This window comes from Limulus polyphemus, unplaced genomic scaffold (assembly GCF_000517525.1).
Source record: "Limulus polyphemus unplaced genomic scaffold, Limulus_polyphemus-2.1.2 Scaffold92, whole genome shotgun sequence".
NCBI classification, from domain to species: Eukaryota; Metazoa; Arthropoda; class Merostomata; order Xiphosura; family Limulidae; genus Limulus; species Limulus polyphemus.
In genome coordinates this window covers 513,122-536,302 of record NW_013665702.1, presented here as the reverse complement: position 1 = coordinate 536,302, position 23,181 = coordinate 513,122, and the positions used below count along the sequence as shown (strand labels likewise).

At 33.0% G+C, this 23,181-nt stretch overlaps 1 protein-coding gene across 1 annotated transcript; it reads right to left on the bottom strand.

The window, feature by feature from the left end:
* Positions 1-8,095: 8,095 nt before the first annotated feature.
* LOC106468865 (plasma kallikrein-like) lies at positions 8,096-22,377 on the bottom strand. The gene is made up of 8 exons (XM_022398063.1): positions 22,248-22,377; positions 20,664-20,892; positions 18,973-19,086; positions 17,328-17,541; positions 14,826-14,958; positions 13,927-14,068; positions 12,020-12,165; positions 8,096-8,386 (listed from the first exon to the last, which is right to left on the bottom strand). The coding sequence occupies exons 2-8, from the start codon at positions 20,764-20,766 to the stop codon at positions 8,207-8,209; spliced, it is 1,032 nt and encodes a 343-aa protein (XP_022253771.1). The 5' UTR covers positions 20,767-20,892; positions 22,248-22,377; the 3' UTR covers positions 8,096-8,206.
* Between the last annotated feature and the right edge of the window lie 804 nt (positions 22,378-23,181).

Below are 23,181 nucleotides of genomic sequence, written 5' to 3'. Positions count from 1 at the left end.
TTTATATACAAAAGTTTCACAAACTTACAAGCAATATAAAGTCTTCTCTCTAGTTTGGAACTTTCTTGATATCGTATGGAGGGTTCACGATGAGCGAGTTGGTATAGGTTCAATTCACTCAGTAGGAAGCTAGCTAGCCATGCAGTTCTCGCTGATCATACGCCTGTTAGATGTTGAGTTTCCACCGATAACGCTAGATAATGTTTTCGTAAAAGTATTAATGTCCGATGTGAATCCACTGAAGTTAAATGAGTTGTAATGTTCGAGTTTTGTAAATGCTCCTGGTCAAATATCTGAAGTTTTCCGATTAATAAGTGTTATAACAATCACAGTTATAGCTTCCGAAGTTTATAGCACACCAGCTATTGCAAACTAATAATACATACTCTCCTTTGGCGCGGTAAGTTGGTTATACTTATATGCGTGGGAAGGTTTTCAAGAAAATTCAGATTACGGTATAATACTGAGCTACATTTAAGCGTTTAAGCATTACTTTAAAAAATGATTGCCACTCAGTTTCATTTGTTTCTCTACCTAACAAACTCCAAAACAAAGCAAGAAAACATTATTAATATACTAAACCAGAAAGTGACCAACCCACCAAATTGTTCATCTTTCTTATTCTTGTTTCAGTCCGGATAACTACAACTAATTTATGACTAATGTCACTTTAAACCTAAATCCACTCTATGTGTTTCTGGCAGTGCACGAATGTCATCGCTTAGTCGTAATAATCAGTAGTGGTTAAAAAAAAATCATTATTCTAGTGTACACGATGTTATCACTACCTCTTGAAGTTAGAATTTTTACATAAATCTGGTGTTCCTTTAAAAAGCTTAAGTACAGGGTGAAACAGGAATTACCAGCCAATAATTGATGAACTTTAGATGACTGTAACATGTAGAATATTCAATGCTAAATCTGATGGTTGCGGATTCGAATGTCCGATCCACCAAATACGCTCACTCTTTCAGCCGTGGGGGCATTATAATGTGATGGTCAATCCCACTACTCGTTGGTAAAAGAGTTGGCAGTGGGTGGTGATGACTAACTGCCTTCCCTCTAGTCTTTCACTGCTAAATTAGGACGGCTAGCGCAGATAGCCCATGTTTAGCTTTGCACGAAATTCAAAACCAATTAAACCAATGCTTTCTACACTATACAATCGGTGTCTTTAGGAATCCAATCCCTATGTTTGAAGTGAAACTGTAAAAAAGAAATCTACACACATTCATAGAATACACTAACTTTCAGTCTGGGGAAAACGTCACAAGTAATAAAACCATTTAGTAAATGTAAAATGATGTAGGGATGGCAGTGCCAAAAAAAATGCAAACAAGAATATAGTGATGATGCAGTTATACACAGATCATCCCTACGTGTGTTTCAGTATTAAAATTTAATGTCACACTGTAAAATGCATACTGCACTTTAATATTACTGCACTTGGAAGTTATAAATTTCTGACTGTTGGAATGCGGTTTGTTTATCATAATATCATGGTTTTGTCAGGATAGGCATCCATGCGGTGTAACTAATAGCTTAAGACTTACGTGCAAGGAAAACCAAGTTGAATCAAAACATGTCTTAGTTTTGTTTTACCCACCATCATGCACCAAGTTGAACCAACTAGACTCTTTAAAATATATGGTGGTAGTTTTCCTCTTTAAAACAGCGTTAATAACTTCCTTTTTAGTAATGCCATGGAAACTAGATTAACAGTTTCTTGTCATCACCCGCATGTACTCGTCACAGCCGTATCAAGCATTATCATTTACACTAATTGCTCAAGCTAATATCACGTGACGCTAAACGCTCTTTAATTAGGAAAATTTCATAAAATAAAAAAAAATTGTGCTTAAAAGTTGGCTATGAATAATAACCGTCCACCTATATAATTGTTTTGAAACTTACACGTCCTTTCATTTGTCTTTAGTTCGAATGAAAAAATACTAAAATCGGTCCACCTTTATTCTTAAGTGACGCTATAGTAAAAATTTCAAACCAATAACCCACGTAACTTTTTGCGTAAGCGTGCGCAAAAAAGTTTGGTCAAAATTATGGGATTTTGTTGAATAACTTTGCACATGTGGCTTATAGTTAGACCAATTTGTAAAGATTTATCAGTGTACCAAATATGAAAAAAAAAAATCCATAGAAAGTTAAATAAAGTTTCGGTTAAAAGAAAAAAGGAAGAAATTCAGTCAAAATTAGAGATTTTATATCCCGTGTATTTCTTAATGGATTACCTTGAACTTTTGCATGTGAAGTAAGGGTTCAGTAAAGCACATCAACTGAAAATGTGTGATAGCTTGGATACTATAGTCCGAGCTTTCAGAAAATGGAAAATTGCTAAACTCTCATTCCTATTAATAACACACGGTGTGTCCTGCAGGTTGTTTTGACTGCACGACACACTACTGTGTGTCTTGATTTTAATATTGAAAGTCATGTAGGGATGATCTATGTATAGCTGTATCATTCCTATATATTTCTTTGCATTCTTTTTGGCACTATCATCCCTACATTATTTTTAAGCGTTAGTTTCGTGGCTGAATTTACTTTCGTACCAAGTTAACTGTAGCATATACAAGTAATACAAAGCTAGTTCAATTTCTTTCCTCTTTACGTTATCCTTGTTCATTCAATGATTATTACTTTTATAAATAAAACGGAGGCTGGGCGTGACCTAGTAGTTTATGCTGGTCGATGGTTCTGGAATAAAATAAACTTGCTGAACACACACACTGCACTTTCAGCTGTGAACGTGTGCTATTTAATCGAGAGTAGCCGTGTATGCGAGGAGCACTGCTGACTGATTGCATACCCTCTATTCAGAAGTTTTAAATTAATAATGGTTTTGCATGACTGCGGAGCTTCTGAATCGGCTGATTAGCCTGCGTCAAATCAGATGCTGTTCAGACTGAAAACGCCATTCAACGTAACACCGATAAATATGCTATATTAAGAAATGATAAAGTAATTATTGTACCATGGGTGACTAATTAACATTGCAGCCAATCTAGTTTGTTCGATATAAATTAGCTTCATGGATCTATAAGACAAGGTTTCTAGTTTATACCATAGTGGAGCAGCATAGTCCAATATTTTACTAGAATTGGGGGTTTTACGATAAAAGTACCAAATCTGGAAAAATGATGTTGTACGTGACATACTAATGAACTCCGAAGGGAAGCGAAATTCAGCCATCAAAAATGGCTTCAATTTTATTTCCAAGAAGTTTTAAGTATAATTGTTGTTATGTGATGGTTTAGGTGCAGGGAATTTTCTCATGTGCTGTTCACTTAAATGTGAATTTTAAAAAAATGCGTATCTCAACGCATGCGTTAAGAACAATGTCAATATTTGCAATGTTTGCTTTTATTGTAGTGGTTTTATTAGTATAGGTTGACATTTAAATGATTAAAACTATACAGCTATACGGTACAGCGAGATTTTACATTTAATCAGAAATAATACAAATTAAATGATAAAGTTCGAGGTCTACAGTATCAAACACAGTATGCTATTATCTGTTTAAAAACAGTGTTAATTGTTTGCTTCAAGGGAATGTTCATAGAAAACTTTCAAAACAATTTTATTTTTTCTTTGAGACACAATTCGTTTATTTTACTTGGTAAATAAAATGGCAATAAGAATAAAATTATTTTAAACCTCAGATCCACGTGTTCAAGGTCAGTGCCTATACCAGTCAATGACGGGACTAAATGTTGCGCTTGAAGCATTTTATGTGATTTTTAAATGCTTCATGGAAACAGGTATATAATTTTATGGGGTTCCATATGTGACATACATGCATGCAATATGAAGAAAAGCTGTGCACATTTATTGAATACACAAGAGAAGTTACATAACGACGCTTGATCAAGAAGGGAAAGTATAAACTAAAATGCATTCCGGGCGGTATCGTGAATCAACTGTTTATCTTATCTGCATAAACAGAAGCAACATTAGCAGAGAGAAAGCTGTGAGAAAGTTTATTTTAACTTCGTTAAAGGCAGGAAGCAAGTTGTATAAAAAGAATTAGAAAGGAAATCAAAGAATTTTGGCGGAACTTTGATCGGAAGGAAGACGAGGAAAAATACATGCAAATAGGCTGCCAATTTACCATCTTCGATCATAACCAATTACTAGTTTAGTATTGGTTCAAGTTCCGAGAATTACGACGAGTCGAAAAATTCATTAAAGGGGCGGATCTATTTGCGAGTTGGATGTGGAAACTACTTGGAAAATCGCCACAATATACGAAATTGTGTATAAAAAAAAGCATGTTTTGGCCTAAAAATAAGTCTCTTAGCTCATGACAAGAAGGTACCAAACTTGCTGTTGAAGTTACCGCTGATGTTGCCTGACCCAACTTTACCAAAAATGAGAACATTTCTGAACATCTTGGAGTTCGACTTTAAATCCAGTTATATATAAATTTACTTAAATCCAGGTATACAGCCGCGAGTGGAGTACACAAGTCACCAACTGAGGGAAGTTTACAGTTAGAATACAGAATCTGACTCAGAGACTGAGATTAAAAAAACAACAACATTTTAATTCGATATATTAAGGTACTCGGCTATGACGAGATTACCAAAGGTATTTTGAAACATTTCATTGTTAAAATTACTAAATTCTTCAGTCTGAGTTCGTAACTGTCTTGAAATTAAATTTTAAATAATACTCATTAAATTCATTACTACAATCAATAGGTTATCAATTATAGCATTAAGTGAAATGTGCTCAAACATAGTTTTTACAAGTTTTCCTTAATACTATGCATTTTACATCAATTTCCTAACTATGTTATTCGACCGAGAGAGGTAGCAATAGTTACTTACATAAAGCTTGAACGAGAAATATTGGTAATTTCTTGTAATTCAGACCGAATAGCCTACACGGTGCCCCGTTACAAATTGGTGAAGTCTTCCAGGACCTTTGGAGTTAACTAACGACAGGTTGGTTTGAGTAAAGAAAGGAGTAGAAGTAAGAAAGTTAGTTTAAGTAATATAAGTAGATAAATAAGTAAGTAGACATGGTTACTGTTGGCGTAGACACAACAACAGAAGAGGATGCACGACCCAGAGTTGATACAAGGACTGGCGCAGCAGATAAACCCATACAAATTGGTCCATGTAGTCCACTACACACTTAATGGGTGCAATTCCACTATTCCATGGCAAACTCGATAAGAATATCAATAGTTTTATTGATGTATTAAATGAAGCTGCTAGAATTTCAGGATGGACTGATGCTCAAAAAGCTAATATTTTGAGATTGAGAACAGCAGGAGAAGCAAAGCATTACATTAGAGTTTATGACGAACTGCAAGAAGCTGCAGATTTTTAGTATCTGGTGTGCAGGTTAGTGCAGGAATATAGAAAGCAAGAAACACCCAACATAATTCTGACACAGCTACATAGCTTGACTCAACAAAAACTTAGTCAATATATTTGGCCATAAGCTACAAGAATTAGATAACAAACTATGCCGAGCTTATAGTCGTTCGAATGAGCTGATGATACAAGATACAGTGTACCTTGGAGTCAGATTATGAGCGAGATTTAACCAGTAACGTAACTTGACAAAACGTAAATGAAGCAAACACGCCTATCCTGACTTTGCTGGATCTGATTTGAGTAGCTACACGAGAGGAGCTACGTGAAAAAACAGATCTACAAACCTCATCACTCTGCTATAAACATACTAATGAGTAACTGAAATGATAAAACAAACTGGCAAAACAAATGGAATAAGCCCAACAGCTTCCAGTGTTTTAATTGTGTCACATAGCGAAAAACTGTTTTAGAAACAGAAAAGAAATGATCATATAACATGTTTTAATTGTGTCACATAGCGAAAAACTGTTTTAGAAACAGAAAAGAAATGATCATATAACATGTTTTAATTGTGGAAGTAAAGGCCACATAGCCAGAAATTGCAGAAGCCACCAAAACAGAAAATAGAAAAGCCCAAAAGGCTGGAACCTTCAGAAGAAAGTTCCCAAGAAACAACTGTAGTTCGACATTCGCTGTAGAATAAAAAAAGTAACCCCCACCAGGATTACAGAGTGAAAATAGAGGAAGTTCCGGTAGTTTGGAATAAAAGATTGAATATCCATAGTGTTAATGAAGTGTCACCAGTAATTTGGGTAGATATAGAGGGTATAACATGTCGGTTATTGGTTGACACAGGCATTCGATCTTTTCTGCTAAGTACAGAATTAGTGAATAGAAATTTAACATTGTAAAATAATGCTTGGTAGGAAGTTTCTAAAAGTATATTTACTTCCATAACAGGACATTCTATTAAAATACTAGGCAAGTATAGTGTTTAAATAAGAGTATGAAACTTAGAGATAGAACAGTCATTTTACTACTGTAAGCAGATAGATTTAGAAACAGGTTGTATTATAGGGCAATATTTCTTAAGGACCTACAACACTGAATATAATTCATAAAATAATGCATAAAAGAGATGCTTGAACAAAGAGTAATAGTGGACAGTAGTAGTCTGTACGCATCTGTGATTTGGAAAGAGGTTTAACTGTTTTAAGACATTATTACAATGTTACCCACTAAACTATTAGACATGTTGAATGGTATTTATAAGATTACATGTTTATACACCAATCAAATTCGGTAGTTTAGTGCATTTATTCGATAGTGGTCATGTAAATTTTTTCACCTTGTATAACTACAGACGACTAAGTAAGTTATATTACAACGATTTTAAATATTCAAGTTAATAAGTCACAAGGCAACCACAGATGATATAGAGACGTAATGGAACAGCATATACCAAAACTACAGTTTGACTTTGTTCAACTTTTGTACGAACTGTGATTCCACCAAAAATTTATTAATTTTATGAAGAGTGTGTAACGACCATAATATAGTTTGTCCAAAGATTTCTATGCTATACGTGTGATTGCAGTGCATATTGTTTTTCAGTGGCACGAGTTTGAAGGATGGTCAGGACCTAATAAACCATAATATAGTTTGTTCAATTAATTCTTTGGTATACTCGTGATTACAGTGTACATAGTTATTAGATACAATCGAAAAGAAAGTATCTCTAAAACACTTATGCAATTCACATGTATTTTAATATGTAATCGTTCAGAAAAAACAAACTTCATCAAATGCACGTTTGTCGCTATGATCAATATTGACCAACATTATAAAAAATAAACAGTTATGTAAATCTTTTCACCTACATTGACAGAAATGGTCATGAGGTTCACCCTTTCATTACCAGTTCATATAAATTTTCCTACAGGTGTTCTACGTGTACTACTGGCATTATAGTCTTTGCTTAACATTTCCGAAACTTGCGTTTTACGGATACTTTAAATTTATTGGTCGGATATCAGGGTAGCTGAATATCATTCACCAAACTTTATGTTGCAGTGCCTTTAGCTCATCTCTTCAATCACGTGGTTCTGTTGTGTAGACGAAAGTTTTAAAGTGTACTACATTAAAAGGAACGTTAGAAAATCTGTTATTGCTGACCTGATGTATTTTCTGATATTTTGATTATCCAGTCCAACTACATATAATTTATTAGCAAATTGATAAGTTGTATGAAGGTTAATCAATACTAATTGGTGTAAGGGGATGAGGAATCAACTTGCCCATAACAATACTAATTAGTTTGAAAAGCCCAGTGAAAGTTTGGTGTGCTACTTTTTTTAAGTGGGAAAAGTGTTTTAGGTTTAAAAATTAATTAGCGTTACATTTCTTTCGTTTTTGTTTTATATTGACTTAAATAATTAACCTTTAAATATTTTGGTAAATATGTTTCATTGAAAATGCCAGAGTCCTAGAAGTCGCTTTTAATAAGTACGTATAATGATTCACTTTAGAGGTGGATTTTAGTTCTTAATATCTTCTTTAATACTTTTTTCAGTTATATATGCCCACCGTCAGTGTTTCAGCGGTAAGTTTGAAGGCTTATAGCCTAAAAATCTGCTTTAGATATCCGTGGTGGGCACAGCACAAATAGTCTATTATGTAGCTTTGCGCTTAAAAACAAATAAATGCTTATATATATATATACATATATATATTATTTCAGAAGATAAATTTCTAATATTTTATCAAACAATATTTAAATTTTCAGAAAAAAGTAAGTACTTAAACTTAGTTATTGAATCTAGTCAATGTGGTCATCGTTGGTAAATAATCCTACATTCCTACACAAAAAAGTGGAGCATATCTTCATTGATGGTGTGTAGAATCCATGGAACTTGACTTGCTACGGCTGTATAGATGCCAGGCTGCTCAGCGTAAGCACATACTCCCCCAGTTGAAACTATTCCCACCAATTGCCATGTGCCATCTATTTTTGTCACTAGAGGGCCTCCACTATCACCCTATAGAGTGCAAAAATTGTCATTTAAGATTATTAGCACAGAAAATAATATAAATTTCTGTCTTTAGTATTTTCTTTCTTTCATTTAGAATTGTTTTATGAATTATCTATTGTTTCAAAGAAACTATTTTCACTAATGAAAAAATAAGGTTAAAAATAGTTAGACTTAAGTGTTATATTTCACCATGCAATGTTTCAGCTCTTCAAGATACATTTTAAAAATATATCGTCACGCACGAGACCCGATGAAGCCTAAGTAGGCCGTGATGTCTTCAGGTGTTACATTGTTTGCAGGAAATATATATTTAAATACACAAAAGCCTGTAAAAATTGTCACTTGACCACAGCAATAGTCTTAGCACTCTGCTTCTAAAAGAATCTTTTGGATAGAGAATGTTGTTATAACAAGGCCATTACAATCTTAATCTACACTTTTGACTAAGTCTTCTGACCACTAAAAGTTCGTTTGACATCAAAGTTTCTAAGTTGACTCTTTCTATTTAAAATGAATTTCTTAACCCTTATTGTTTTCCAATAGCCAGTTGCAGATCACTCTGTTTGTGTTGCCAGTGGGTTAGTAGTGAGCTTCTGGACTTACAACCCTAAAATTCAGAGCTTACTTTCACACAGTGGACGGAGCCCATCTTGTAGGTTTGTGCTAAAACATTAACATCATGGAGAATGAGCTTACTGAGAGCTACCTGTTTAGTAACATTGAAGATCTGCTTGAATGTTTACCAACACCTAAAATGCCCAGGGCCGACTTAGCTTTCATCTTGGCAGAGCCCATGGATAGAGATATATTACTGGACAATGCATGAAATATGCAAAATCTGACTGAGGCCACAATGAAGGGTACAAAACATTATCATAGAAAATACGAAAGAAAATTTAATAAATTGCACAGTATACCTAGCATTTTGTTTGTGACCCTTTAGTTCAAACACAGCATTATACTTTTCATACTGCCATATGGTGTATCAATATATGATTGTGAAATATTGTTCCAAATGTTCTCTATTACTATCAATATTTCAGCCAATTTGTTTGGTGGCCTTTGGACATTCTTAGTTCATATCAGGACTTTGTGCAGGCCAAGCCTTGGTGTGAGTAATACATTGGCCTCTTTAAGCCAAGATATCGTTACATAAAATTTGCTGTATCGTTAGGATCATTATCTTGCTAGAAGGGGAATTTTTGCCTGATGAGTTTGTGTTCCTGAGGAAATGGTATCACAGAGCAGACTCTGCCTATACTTGTCAGAAACTAGGCTGCCATTAATTTCATGTAGGTCATCGACACTGTTTGCTGAGATTTAGCTCCAAACTTGTAATAATCTACCCAACATGCTTCACTGTAGGTGTTATACATTGACTATAACACCTTTGTCCTTTGTTAAGTTTTGTTGAGATATTCGAAATTGGATTCATGTGTAAAGAGCGCATGTCCGAGCTTTGACCATTCCACTGTTTGTAGTCTGATGCTTATTTAAACCTTTATATTTCGTTACCTCTTCTCGGAAGCAGTTTTCAAACAACTACACATCCACTGAGACCACTTGGTGGTAATGTGAATTATGCTTTTCTACGGGTTACATCCACACTTGTGTTTATGAAAATATTGTTGGAAAGATCTAGAATCGACTATCATCTATCCGGAAGGCTTCATTTTTAGAGAGTTTCAATTTTTTACCTCGATCATTGTTATTATTAACAGCGCCAGTTTCACGTACCTTTAGAGTATTGCACGCAGCTTCTATTGAAACATACTTTCTATAATTTTTTACATGGAATATCCTTGACCAGGCAAATTTTTTATTTCTATATGCTTATTTCACTTCTGTGAGCCATGGTTGGAACACATTACTACTACTGGGCAGAGTATGGTGTATCACTTTCCGAATTGGTGGGATGACAACCATTTACATTATAAATTATAAAACATGATAGTACTTTACTGCATTTCATTTTCACATAATAATGGGATATCATTCCTGCAGTATTTATAATCTATACCTTTTTCCTCTTGATTTCCATAATTATTTACATTTACGTCCTTATTCATGTCCTACCATTACTTAATTAAAGAAAGAGTTTGTTATAAAACTCATATAATAGTGATTTCCAACGAATATTTTTAAAGACATAAGAAAATTAATTTGCTTTTAATACCCTGAAAAAATACTATCAATATTGTGCTGTTTGAAGAGAAACTGCTTTCACTTTTGTCTCTACATGACAAGAAACAGTTATAAACGGAAAGAAACTTGAATGAACTAAAAGTGACCATTAGAGTGAACGAATCATCTAAAGTTGGATCCCTAAACTTTCTAAACTCACGACCCACCTGAGTAATCGGAAAATTTTGTGAGACCCATTATCAATAGTGGGACTTCGGGGTTAAAGTAAAGTCTAGTTGTACTCTGTTTCAAAATGTTTTAAGAACGTTATTTTATAAATAAAAATTATAAGAAAATATAGTTATATTTTCATTGTGTCTTATCTTGTAACCAAATAACTTACTACCCAACGAGTGATGTTCCTGATGGGATTCCATGATGATTGGGAATTTGTTTGTGTTTGTCAGCAGTCAGGGTGACGTCAACTTTATTAGTTAAGGCCCACAACTTGGGAACTGATTAATTCATTCTTAAATCGGATTTTGTTTGTCCTTTTTTGCTAAAGGATTTGACATAAAGTGTTAGCCATAACAGGAAGCAAAACACTGCTGTCTATGCTTGACCTATAGTGAATATTTATAACGATTACCGTTAGTTACTTGTTGCTCATGCTTGACCTATAATAAATATTTATAACGATTACCGTTAGTGACTTGTTGCTCATGCTTGACCTCTAGTGAATATTTATAACGATTACCGTTAGTTACTTGTTGCTCATGCTTGACCTATAATAAATATTTATAACGATTACCGTTAGTGACTTGTTGCTCATGCTTGACCTCTAGTGAATATTTATAACGATTACCGTCAGTGACTTGTTGGTTATGCTTGACCTACAGTGAATATCTAAAACGATTACCGTTAGTTACTTGTTGCTCATGCTTGACCTATAGTGAATATTTATAACGATTACCGTTAGTGACTTGTTGCTCATGCTTGACCTCTAGTGAATATTTATAACGATTACCGTTAGTGACTTGTTGCTCATGCTTGACCTCTAGTGAATATTTATAACGATTACCGTTAGTGACTTGTTGGTTATGCTTGACCTATAGTGGTTATACTTACCAATTACCTATAGTACCCTTTCTTCATGTTTACCTATTAAGAATTATTGATAATGCTTGCCTTTAGTAACCTGTTCTTCACGCATGACTTATAATTAGTATTTTTAATGATTATTCGTCATTGGTCAGAATTTCTGCTACAAGAAGTCGCGCACTTTATGTGAGTACACCACTTATAAACAAGTACTAATAATTTTCGGAAACATTCAAACTGAGAAGGTTATCTATAAAATTCAAACAATACTGAAACTTGTGGTTTACCTTCTAGTAACTCATTTGAACATCCTAATAATTTTCTGAAAGAAATTTTACAATGTGTTATATATATATATATATATTCTCACGACTTCTTACCGTTCAGTTGTGTACACTAGATAGGAACACTTACGTTGCAAGCACCGTGACCGCCATCAGGAAAACCTGCACAAATTACATTCTCATCGATACGGTAGTCGGGTCCATACCATTCTTGACACTTTCGCCTCGGTATCACAGGCACTGCTGCTTGTTTCAGTATTAGTTCACTACCAGTACCTGGAAATAACTTTCCTTTAATTAATCTATCCTTCTACTAATTAGTTAATGACTTTATGAAGCGTGTAACCGTATTCATCGTACTTGTTATGATGAGAACGCCTTTATCAAGCTGTGTTTGTTTTATCCCAGTAGGCAGGATGAGCTCTGAATTTAGCGAAACGTGTCGTTGGCACTGGATATGACGAACATAGAGTGGTTTCAATATTATTATTATAATACACTCTTCTACTTCTGGAAAACCCTTAAGGGACTACATAATGAATGTAGTGTTAAAAAAATGAATGTTATAGGCCTAATACTAATGTTTTATGAGAAGTATAACTCATTATAATCAAGACCCACTCTTTATCAAAACATGATTAGAATTTTAGTACATTATAAAATTTATTTTTAAAGTTTATTACATGGTTATATGAGTAATTAAAAAAAAGCGAGCTTATCCGATTTAAAATAATCAATATAATCTACATGATTCTAAGGATTGAGTAATCAAGATAATTTACATTGATACTAAATGTTGACTAGTCAAGATAATTTACCTGATCCTAAGTGTTAACTAATTAATATGATTTACCTGATCCTAAGTGTTAACTAATCAAGATGATTTACCTGATCCTAAGTGTTTACTAATCAAGATGATTTACCTGATCCTAAGTGTTTACTAATCAAGATGATTTACCAGATCCCATGTATTGACAAACCAAGTTAATTTACCTGATTCGTGTTGATTAACTGATCCGAAGAGCTCTTGCCTATTCAATAACTTTGAAGTAGTTGGTAAGTCAAAAATGGAAATAATTATTTCATGCATGTCTAGAAACACTCGACCTGAAGTCTAGGTTGAAAGTCGTTCAACCGAAACTTTGACCATCTAATTGTGTTTCCCTTAAAGAAATTTGAATAATTTCTTTGTATTTTCATGTGTTAGTATACTGAAGTGTTCCTTAATTCAAACGAAACCATATTTAGTCACTAATTCAAAACTGAACCATGATGTTTCGGCAAAGTAATCATTAATTGATTACTGCTAAAACTTTAAGTCTATTTGAGCGAACACAAAAATTTTAATTTCTGTTTTAGTTTTAGTTAACGGGTACGAGAAGTCCGTTTATACATGAATGTTTCTAAACTAAAACAGCGCTTTTCCATTCTCGATCAAGATAAAAAAATTTCACTTCGAACAACCTGATGTAGATGTGACATAGTTATTCTAATAGCAAAAAAAGGTATACAAGCATAATCTAATTATTAACTTAATTAAGTAGTTTGAAATAAAAAAACGTTAGTTAAAACACTGTGTTTGTTTGTTTGTTTGTAATTAAGCACAAAGCTACACAATGGGCTATCTGTGCTCTAGCGTTGTAAATCCGCAAATATAGCGCTGTGCCACTGGGGGGGGGCTAAAACACTGTGAAAAAGGGAATCATGCTTACTGTTAGTCACAAAACCTGTAACAAAACAGTTAACAAAACATACAAATAATATATCGCGGAAACTATTGATCAGAAGTTAATATTAACAACTCAAACGAACGCCCTTTGTGGTCTGATATTTTATTTTTTCCATTGATTGTCTCCACATTTCTAAGAAAAGGAGGAATAAATCTGTACATAAATACAACCTTTTGTATACTTGTTCATCTCAGATATTTGACACTATAAGGTTAAACTGTATGAAGTTAACGTAATATATATTTGTATTTATTATTTAAATAATAATGAAAGTATAGACCATTTAAAGTTTCCTCTATAAAGTTACCTCTGGCGATTCCCCAGCCAGTCACGTGACACACAGTTCCAGGTGGTATGTCCAAGTTTGGCTTAGGCAAACAGACAGGCTGGACAAATGGCGTAAATTCTATCGGTGCATTCAACTTGACTGCTGCAACATCCCTGGCTTTCTAGAAAATTTAGTTTGATTACTTCCATGACACAATATTAGTGAGTTTAAAGTATGCTTAACTTTTTAATCGCTAATGTGATGTTATGTTTCCACATATGGAAATTTGTTCAGTGATTTCGTTTACAACTGAGATCTTTTTAATTATTAGTTTATTTATTCTGCTACGGCTAAATCGCAGTTTAATTGAAAGTGGCTTAGTTGAAATAATAATTGTAGTAATTTAGGTTTTAAAAGAGAACAGCAATTACCATGAATGATCTAGAGGTAAATTGTATGCGATCTGCCATTCAAAATACTTAACCTTCAAGAGTACCGAACTTTTTTACGTACCGTTAAGTACCATGGGGACGACGCGTTGCATCATATTGATTAGTGTCCCCAATTCATAAGTTACTTTTTTGGTTTTGATCCTGTTTCTTTCTTTAGAATTTTCAAGTCGTCTCTAATTTTGAATTGGTAGACCCTAAATTCTCAATTCGGGGAGGCTAACCACTCAGCCACATCTGATCCAGATTCTGAACTATACAGTCTACATACTTTTGATCAAATGTTCTAATTAATTCTTCTAATTAAACACAAATCCCACTTAAAAGAATCAGTTAAATATTAAAAAGAATCGCAGAAACCTTTACCGTGTTTACTCGATGTGTGGCTTCTGTTGTTCCTATAATTTTTATGTAGAAAAATTACACACTTTATACGAATGTTAAGGGTTAAATGAGAAGGAAATAAAGCATATTAAAACCATATCTTACATTCCATGGTTCAAGTCCTTTGAAATCTGGATGGGAATAAATGGCATCCACATATCGGATTTGTTCAGTTGAATCATGGATCAATTTGCTGTATTTTCCAACGTGTACCCTCCATGACTTCCTCTTAGGGTACCTATATAAATCAATGTCGGATTAGAATTCTTGATGAAACTCTGTACAACAGAACTTGACATGTGCTTGTTAAAAATTATCCATATGTAGTTTTTTCTAAATTTTTCATACTTTTTATTAAAGACACCATATGGGTGAACTATGAAAACGCTACATTGAAAAAGCAAACGTAAAAACAGGCCTAACGTAAGTTAAACCTACTTTGTGTTATATGCTGCTTTGCGGTATATCGTTTTTATACCTCAACATTCAAGTAAAGTATAATCCTTTTTAGGAAACTACTGTATTAATTCTTTTTGTTAATAATACTATTTGAAAAACCATGTTTGCTATTTAAACAAAGTTTAGGTGGTGGAACATGAATCACCTTTGGAAAGTTAAACATGTTTTAAGCAATAATAATAATAAAGAACAAGATATATTTCAAACCAAAAGTTTTGAACATTAAATCTGAAAACAACTTTTTTAATATATTCCACTTTTCTATAAGGATTTCAGAGGAAATCCAATTATGTTATCTTATAAATAGTATTTCTTAAACACCTAGGTTAGAATGTAATTTATTTATACTATGGTTTAATGTAATTATTCGGTATTGTTGTAATACACAAACAATACTGCTTTGAAGTTCATTCGGTATTGTTGTAATACACAAACAATACTGCTTTGAAGTTCAACTGATTTACTACTTGGGAAAAAGTTTTACAGGAAGTAATACACAAACAATACTGCTTTGAAGTTCAACTGATTTACTACCTGGGAAAAAGTTTTACAGGAAGTAATACACAAACAATACTGCTTTGATGTTCAACTGATTTACTACTTGGGAAAAAGTTTTACAGGAAGTAATACACAAACAATACTGCTTTGATGTTCAACTGATTTACTACCTGGGAAAAAGTTTTACAGGAAGTAAATGGGAAAAATATATCTTCACAAAAAACGCTTAATTTTCTTTGTTGTTTTATGTAACTTGTTTCTTACACTATTATCGCATTGTGTTATTAACTGTAATAATACACAATCATTTCTACAATAACTGGGATCTATAAAACTTCTGTTAATTCCTCCCCCACACACAAAAAAAGAAGAAAAATCTTAAAATTATTATCATAACCTAACATTAGTTTGGTAAGTATTTTTATCTTTTATACACTGGAAACATCAAGTACTGAGAATGTATATATGTATATGTAGGATGCTCAATGCCATAAATCTGAGCTACTGAATCTCTCGTAGCAGTTTTCATCCACAAAACAAGAGTACAATTTAACTGAACTAAAATTATACACTACTTTGCCTTTGTAGTTAATATTGCTAATGCGTGTGTAAATAAACAATATTTTCCCTTTGTGAAAGATGAAACCGGGAATTAATAGGCAAAGATCATAAGACGTAACACAGTTGATATAAGTTGTAATATTAAAGTATAGACTTTGATTAAGCTCAACTTCTTTCCTTACATTTTGTTCTAAAAAACCGAGTTTTAACAATTCAAACTCTTGTGTTTATCAGAACCTATTTAGAAATATATATTTTAAACATTACACAACTACACACAAAAATAGCGCAATTGATTCAACCTTTGGAAAGTCAGTTCTCATCACACTGAGTTCATTATTACAACATTATTACCCTGTATGGATGCTTCTCATCATGATGGGTTCATTACTACATTATCACCAATTATGGATACTACTCGTCATGATGATTTCATTACTAAAACATTATCACTACTTACAAAAGCTTCTCACCATAATGGGCTCATTTCTACAACATCATCACAACTTATGAAAACTTCTCACAAAATGGATTCATTTCTACAATATCATCACAACTTATAGAAGCTTCTAATCACAATATGTCATCTTACGACATCATCACAACTTATGGAAGCCTGGAATTAGGAAGCCAACGTCATAACAAAAAACAAAAGTATAATCAAGCAGTGAAAGATAAAGCAAGTTCTGCTTAATTTCCTCGTCTATTACATGTTCCTGACTTGGCTATGAACCAAACTTCAATTGTCTTTTTGCAGTTTTTTAGTTCTGCAATCATATAATACTGATACGAAGAATTGAAACCTCTTAAAATGTTGAATTTTGATTATATATACATTTTACGTATTACGATTATATTTAAAACCAAGTGAAATTACATATTGATAAGCCGGTTTAGGAAAAAAAACTGCTACCTATAGTATTAGGAATGGCTGCTTTAAGGTGGCTGTATTCATAGAAACAAAAAGTGCTTATTCAGCGAAATGAACAATGCATATCACAAGGAGTTTTGTTTATAATTTTACTTATTCTTACACAACATACAAGATTTAAACTATCATGTTCTTCGGAAGTCTACTATAGATCCTACCTACGAAAGCAGTGTCCAGCAGTAATCAACCACTGGCGATTAATAATAGCGCCACCACATGCATGACCAAAAGGTTCCAGGTCCCACACACGAAGTGATACCTGCCAAGGCCAACTTCCCGGAATCGCTTCTCGACCTCCTACAATTCTCTCATTTCCAAGTGCAGGACTTATATCAGGTTTTCCGCAAGGCATATCAACAAATGGACCTTGACCTGGATATTTTTATAAGAAAATAATACTGTATAGTGGTTATTTTATGTAAAATGTCTAAAAACTTCACTAAGCAGACTAGGAAAACGTTGTTTTTTTTGTTTCCACTTTCAGAAGAAATAAAAATAAAATATTCTGGAAAACTCAAAATGTGTGTGTCAATTGGTGCCTTTATTCCAAAACTGAAATTCTTCTATCTATATTATCTATCTTTAGCACTAAAACAGTATTCATCAGTAACATCTTATCAAAAGTAGGCTAACTCTATAGATCAAAACTTATAAGTTAATGAAGATAATTTTATGCACCAAACCGTCTATTAGTACACAGCATCATATATCAATACAAAAGAAAACTAAAAACAATGGTGATTAGAATGCACTGATTCATTGGATAAGTATCTTCGATGTTAACAATATTCGCAAAGGTAAATCCAATAATGTATTACAAGGTTCAACCAACTAAGAGATTTAGATTAGTTATAAGTTGTATATTATCAATGACAGCTAATCTTTATAATTGTAAAAATCAATGTAATAATAATATTCAAAATAATTTTAAATATTACAACCAAAAAACTTAATGAAACTACACAGAAAACGGAGTATGTTATTGCATAGAAAACACAACCAATTCTTTGTTACTGTTTTCTGTCATTGATTCCCTAAAAATTCTAAGTTATAGGGATGACAAAAAATACCAAATATACCGAGTAATTAAGATATACATGTAGCTAATTATTATGTATTCTTATAGGCATGACAAAAATACCAAGTATATGTTATTCGTGTTTTGACGAATCTCTTGATTTTAGTAGTTTTATTTTAAAGATAAGAAAAAAAATTATCATCAGTCACTTTAGGATGTTCTGTTTTTGTTGTTATGTTTATTGTAAACAGTTCAAACTCTTACGTGAACAGTAAACACAATGCAAATCCATGAGTAGTAAACGATTCAAATTCTTACATGGGTGGATTAACATTGTAAAATTTTACGTGAATGTAAACAATTCAAACTTCTACGCGAAAAGTAAACTATGCAGTCTCGTGGATAGTAAATGATACAAACTCTTACGTAATGGTAAACAATGGAAACTCCTTCGTGGACGGTCAACAATTTAAACAGCTGTGAGAATGGTAAATAGTTCAAACTCCCTCAAGGTAAACAGGACAAATTCCGTTATTCAAAGAGTCAAATGCTTTTTTCATCTCTACGAAAAATATGATTCAACTTGTGAGTTTAATTTATCATTCGATTTCACTTTCGAACAGCAAATGACTCAAAATATTTTTATCCACAAAATTAGTGACATTCAGATTGCATTTCTTACGTTGGTAAGCAGTATTAAATCAAATAACATAAAAGAGTCGTATCTGAAATTTGTTTTAACGATTGCCTTTTGAAGAGATTGAGTTAAAAGTAAAGCAACAAACCGCAATTTTCCTCATCTGTTCCATCACCACAATCGTCAACTCCGTTACAAACGAATTCCTTGGTGACACACTTGCTATGATGATGACATGAAACCTGGTCACGATCACATTCCACTAAAGAAAATGCATAAAAATATTATCGTAATTGTGTAGAAAAAAAGAATAATAAATGTAGAGGAAGACTGGCAAATAATAAACGTAGAGGAAGACTGGCAATGAATAATAAGAAGGAAAACGAAAAGAAAAACAACAGTTTGTTAAAATAAGAGCGTAACTCGAATAATCTACTCGTTATTTTTCGTCATGTAGTCTCATTCACACCATCCAATCAGAGCTATAGGAATTACTGATTTTGAAAAGAGTTTTTTTCTGGATGTGGTTTATACATGAAGGACCCTCCCCTTGATCCTCTCCAGATCTTTAAGACCTAAAACCCGACAAGGGAAATGTATGTGTGGTTTATACTTATAAAGACCCGGTGGTTAAGGCGTTTGGTCACGGAACTGAACTCTGTCACCGAACATGTTCACCCCTGTTAGCCATGGAAGCGTTATAATGTGACGGTCAATCCCACTATTCGTTGATAAAGGGTAACTATAAAGTTGTCGATAGGTGGTGTTGACTAGCTGCCTTCACTATAATCTATCACTTCAAAATTAGAGACGGCTAGCGCAACCAGCCCTCGAGTAGCTTTGCACGTATTATGACAAAAAACAACAACAAACAAACGAAAAATACATATAAAACAGAGAACACGTTTTTTTTAAACGATAAAATTCATGGAAAAAAGCATTGTTAAATATCTTGAGTTCAATGTAAACATTTATCTAAGTCAGTTATAAGTTATATTTAACCTAGTGGGAATATTTTCCAAATATGGCAATTGTTCATCCTTCGTTTTTTTTTTTATATTGTTGTTGGTGTTGTTTTTCGGCAAAATTCACCTACAATTCATGTCATAGCAATACTAACATTTTCAACATTTGCAAATTTTAAGATGCAATGCATTCAGGTGTTAATGAAGAAATTCTAAGATCTTATGAGTAAAAGTAAAGGAGACTGTATATCAATATTTTAAATATACAATACCTGCTATATCCAGTGTCGACGGGGCCTTTCGCATTATATCAGGGCTGACAAATCGAAGATTGCCGGAATATAACTATTGGATCATTGTGGTTAAACGAAGAACATTCGTTGTCGAAACTGATATTTCATTTTGTTGGGAGTTTTATAGTTTTGTAGTTATTAAGTTAGATATAGGTTAGCGAGAGAAAACAAAATGACCGGAAATAATGTGGGGATACCACGTATTTTGCTTTACCCTCAAAGAAATGGGTAAAAATCAGGTGACAGTTAAACTCATTACGGATCTGTAAACTGATCAGGATGGACTCATCATTTTAGAATTGCTTTTTTACTGAATCTAATAGCTCAGAAATAGTCAAATATCAAAGAAAAGTGTTTTATAAAACAAATAATTTCAGCTTATTTCTTTTATCGATTTCTGTTTATAACGACTCTGGTATCCAAATTAATAAACTAAAAATTAAGGTATTTCTAAATTGTCTATGTGTATATATTGCACCAATAGCTGTTAAAATATTATTCTGTATTCTGTAAACTACCAACGCATTACACACAACATTTTAAAATAGTCATTATATTAAAGAATCATGAAAATTGTTTACCAGGCGGCGCTGTATGCTCAAAATAAAGCCTGAAACCATTATTGCCATTTCCAGCTCCAGTTGATTTGAACCGAATCAGCACTTTAGTGGAAGTTGATAACATGAATCGATTACTTAGAAATCCACAGAATCTTCCAAGAAGACCACTTGAATCAAATTCTCCATTAAATATTTCCAGTCTTCCTTCGTTACATTCACCAAAGTAATCCAGGATGCGTATCCGAATGATCTGAAAGTTTTAAGTTATTTTCCATATTGTTACTGAACAATATTTCATTGTATCGTAATTATAAACCACACATAAATAAGAAATACATCACACGGTATATTAAGAACAGCTAAAATAAAATTTTCAATAATAACAGATGAGAGGTTTTTAAAGATTTTTCGGTTTGAAGGTTCTTTGAGGAGACGTTCAGATTGCAAGTCTGATGATGACTTGAGCTAGCTAGCTTCACCAAACAGTCTAGCAGATGAATGAAACGTTATTTTAAACAACTCCAGAACATTTTGTTTTCTTCAAAAGCATAAAGGTACACAAACCATGTCTTTTTATTTATATCAAAACATTAAATAAACTAATGGAAAATGTAAAGGGTTGAGCTATAGATTTTAACACTTCAGAATTCAGACACATTTTTAAAGCGTCTGTGAGATTTCATCATTGTAGAATTTTGGCTACCGTGTCTGATAAGCCTTTTATCAACACAGATACTGAATTAACTTAATTAATTAGCTAAATCCTTATAGGAAAACTCTGCTATAGTAAAATGCAGCTATTATTGAAATATTCAATGCAGATAAAGCTGACCAGATTTTAGGAACTGTCTGCAGTACTATCATCTTTCTAAACAAGGAACTCCAGGATCAGAAGATCGCCCCCACTAAAACTGGCCAGTTTTCAGTTATTATCTACAGTACAATTCTGTTTTTCAGTGCAAGAAACTCCAGGATCAAAATATCTCTCCAAATTTGGATAATCGTTTTATTAAATATTTATGAACTCAAAGATATATTAAAAAATATAAAAGATGTCATGAAACCATGAATTGAATCATAGCATGACTTGAATTATTTAAAACCGATAAGACTTCCACTCAAAATTTCATAAAATAATTATTCACGAGATACAGCAAACAAGCAAAGTTTCTCCTTTTAAATATATTCTATATTAAAATTATCCAAATTCAACGATGGTAATTTATTATTTAAAATTTAAATGGTGTATAATTTATTTCTACAGTCTTGAAATTGCATTACAAAAAACACTAAGCCATTGGTATACAGTGTAGAATATAATCTTTCAAACCAACATCTGTGATTCAATTTATCATTTAGAAAAGTAGTAGCCTTTATTCAATTACCATGTAATTGAAAAACAAACAAAGCGAAAAATGTGTATTTAGACCCATTTTACGTTATTTTACTGTTTTTACGAATTTTTTTATACTAAATTATCATAACGCATTTATGTTATAGTAAGTGAAAAATTAAATTCGTTAACTGAAGCTCCTTTTTCATTGTTTTTTGACAAAAATTATTTCTTGTTTAGAAGTTAACATATTTCGAAACTCACTTTCCTACCTTGTCAGAAAAACTATCAAGGAACCAGACACACGATCCACTGTGATTATGTGGTTGTAGAAAGTCTATTATTCCAAAGGATGATTTAATTACATGGGGTTGATCAGGACTGCAGGCTACGAGCTCATTCAGTATTGGCACATCTTGGCCCCAACTTGCTGCATATATGTATAAAAAGAGTCCGTTTCATGTTTTAGAAAAACTAAGTGCATTTTGTACACTTAATACATCAAATATCATATGTACATTTGCAGGAAGGTCTCTTACCTGTCGCATGCCACAAGAATTAAACAGAATACACTTGAAATGTGAAGGCTCAGAAACAATTTAAGATGATGAAGCAAGTAGCCGATTAGTGGGTTATAAAGTATATGACGAGACAGTGGACAGTTTGTCTCCTAGAAACATGTTGTAAAGAAAATCAACACTTTTCTCCGAGTTTAAATTTATAATAGTAGGAGGAATATTCATTGCACAACTCACGTAGGATATCCTGACGTTTGGTTTCTGAAATCTGATGTAATATCAAAAAAACAAAATTATAATAAATCTGCAAAAACATTGTGAACACAAGAAAGATGACACTATAAATGTTTAGCTGATGATACTGTAAACGTTTAGCTGATTTTTTCCTGTACTTTCTTTATCAATATGAAAAGTATCACGACAAAACATGACCTTGAGATCGAGAACATTTGTACGTTTTATACTGGGCCAGGCGTTGTTTAGTGGCCTGGAATGTGAATCCGAGAACTCATAACTCGTGTACTGTTGCTGTTAAAACGCGCTCCGTACTTTTAAGCTGTGGGTGTACGATAGGAGTGATGGCCAAATTCCAATATTCGATCAAACAAGATTGATACTGTTGTTTAACTGCCTTCCCTCTAGTCTTCCACTTCAAAATAATGAACGCCTATGCGTATATCATATACAT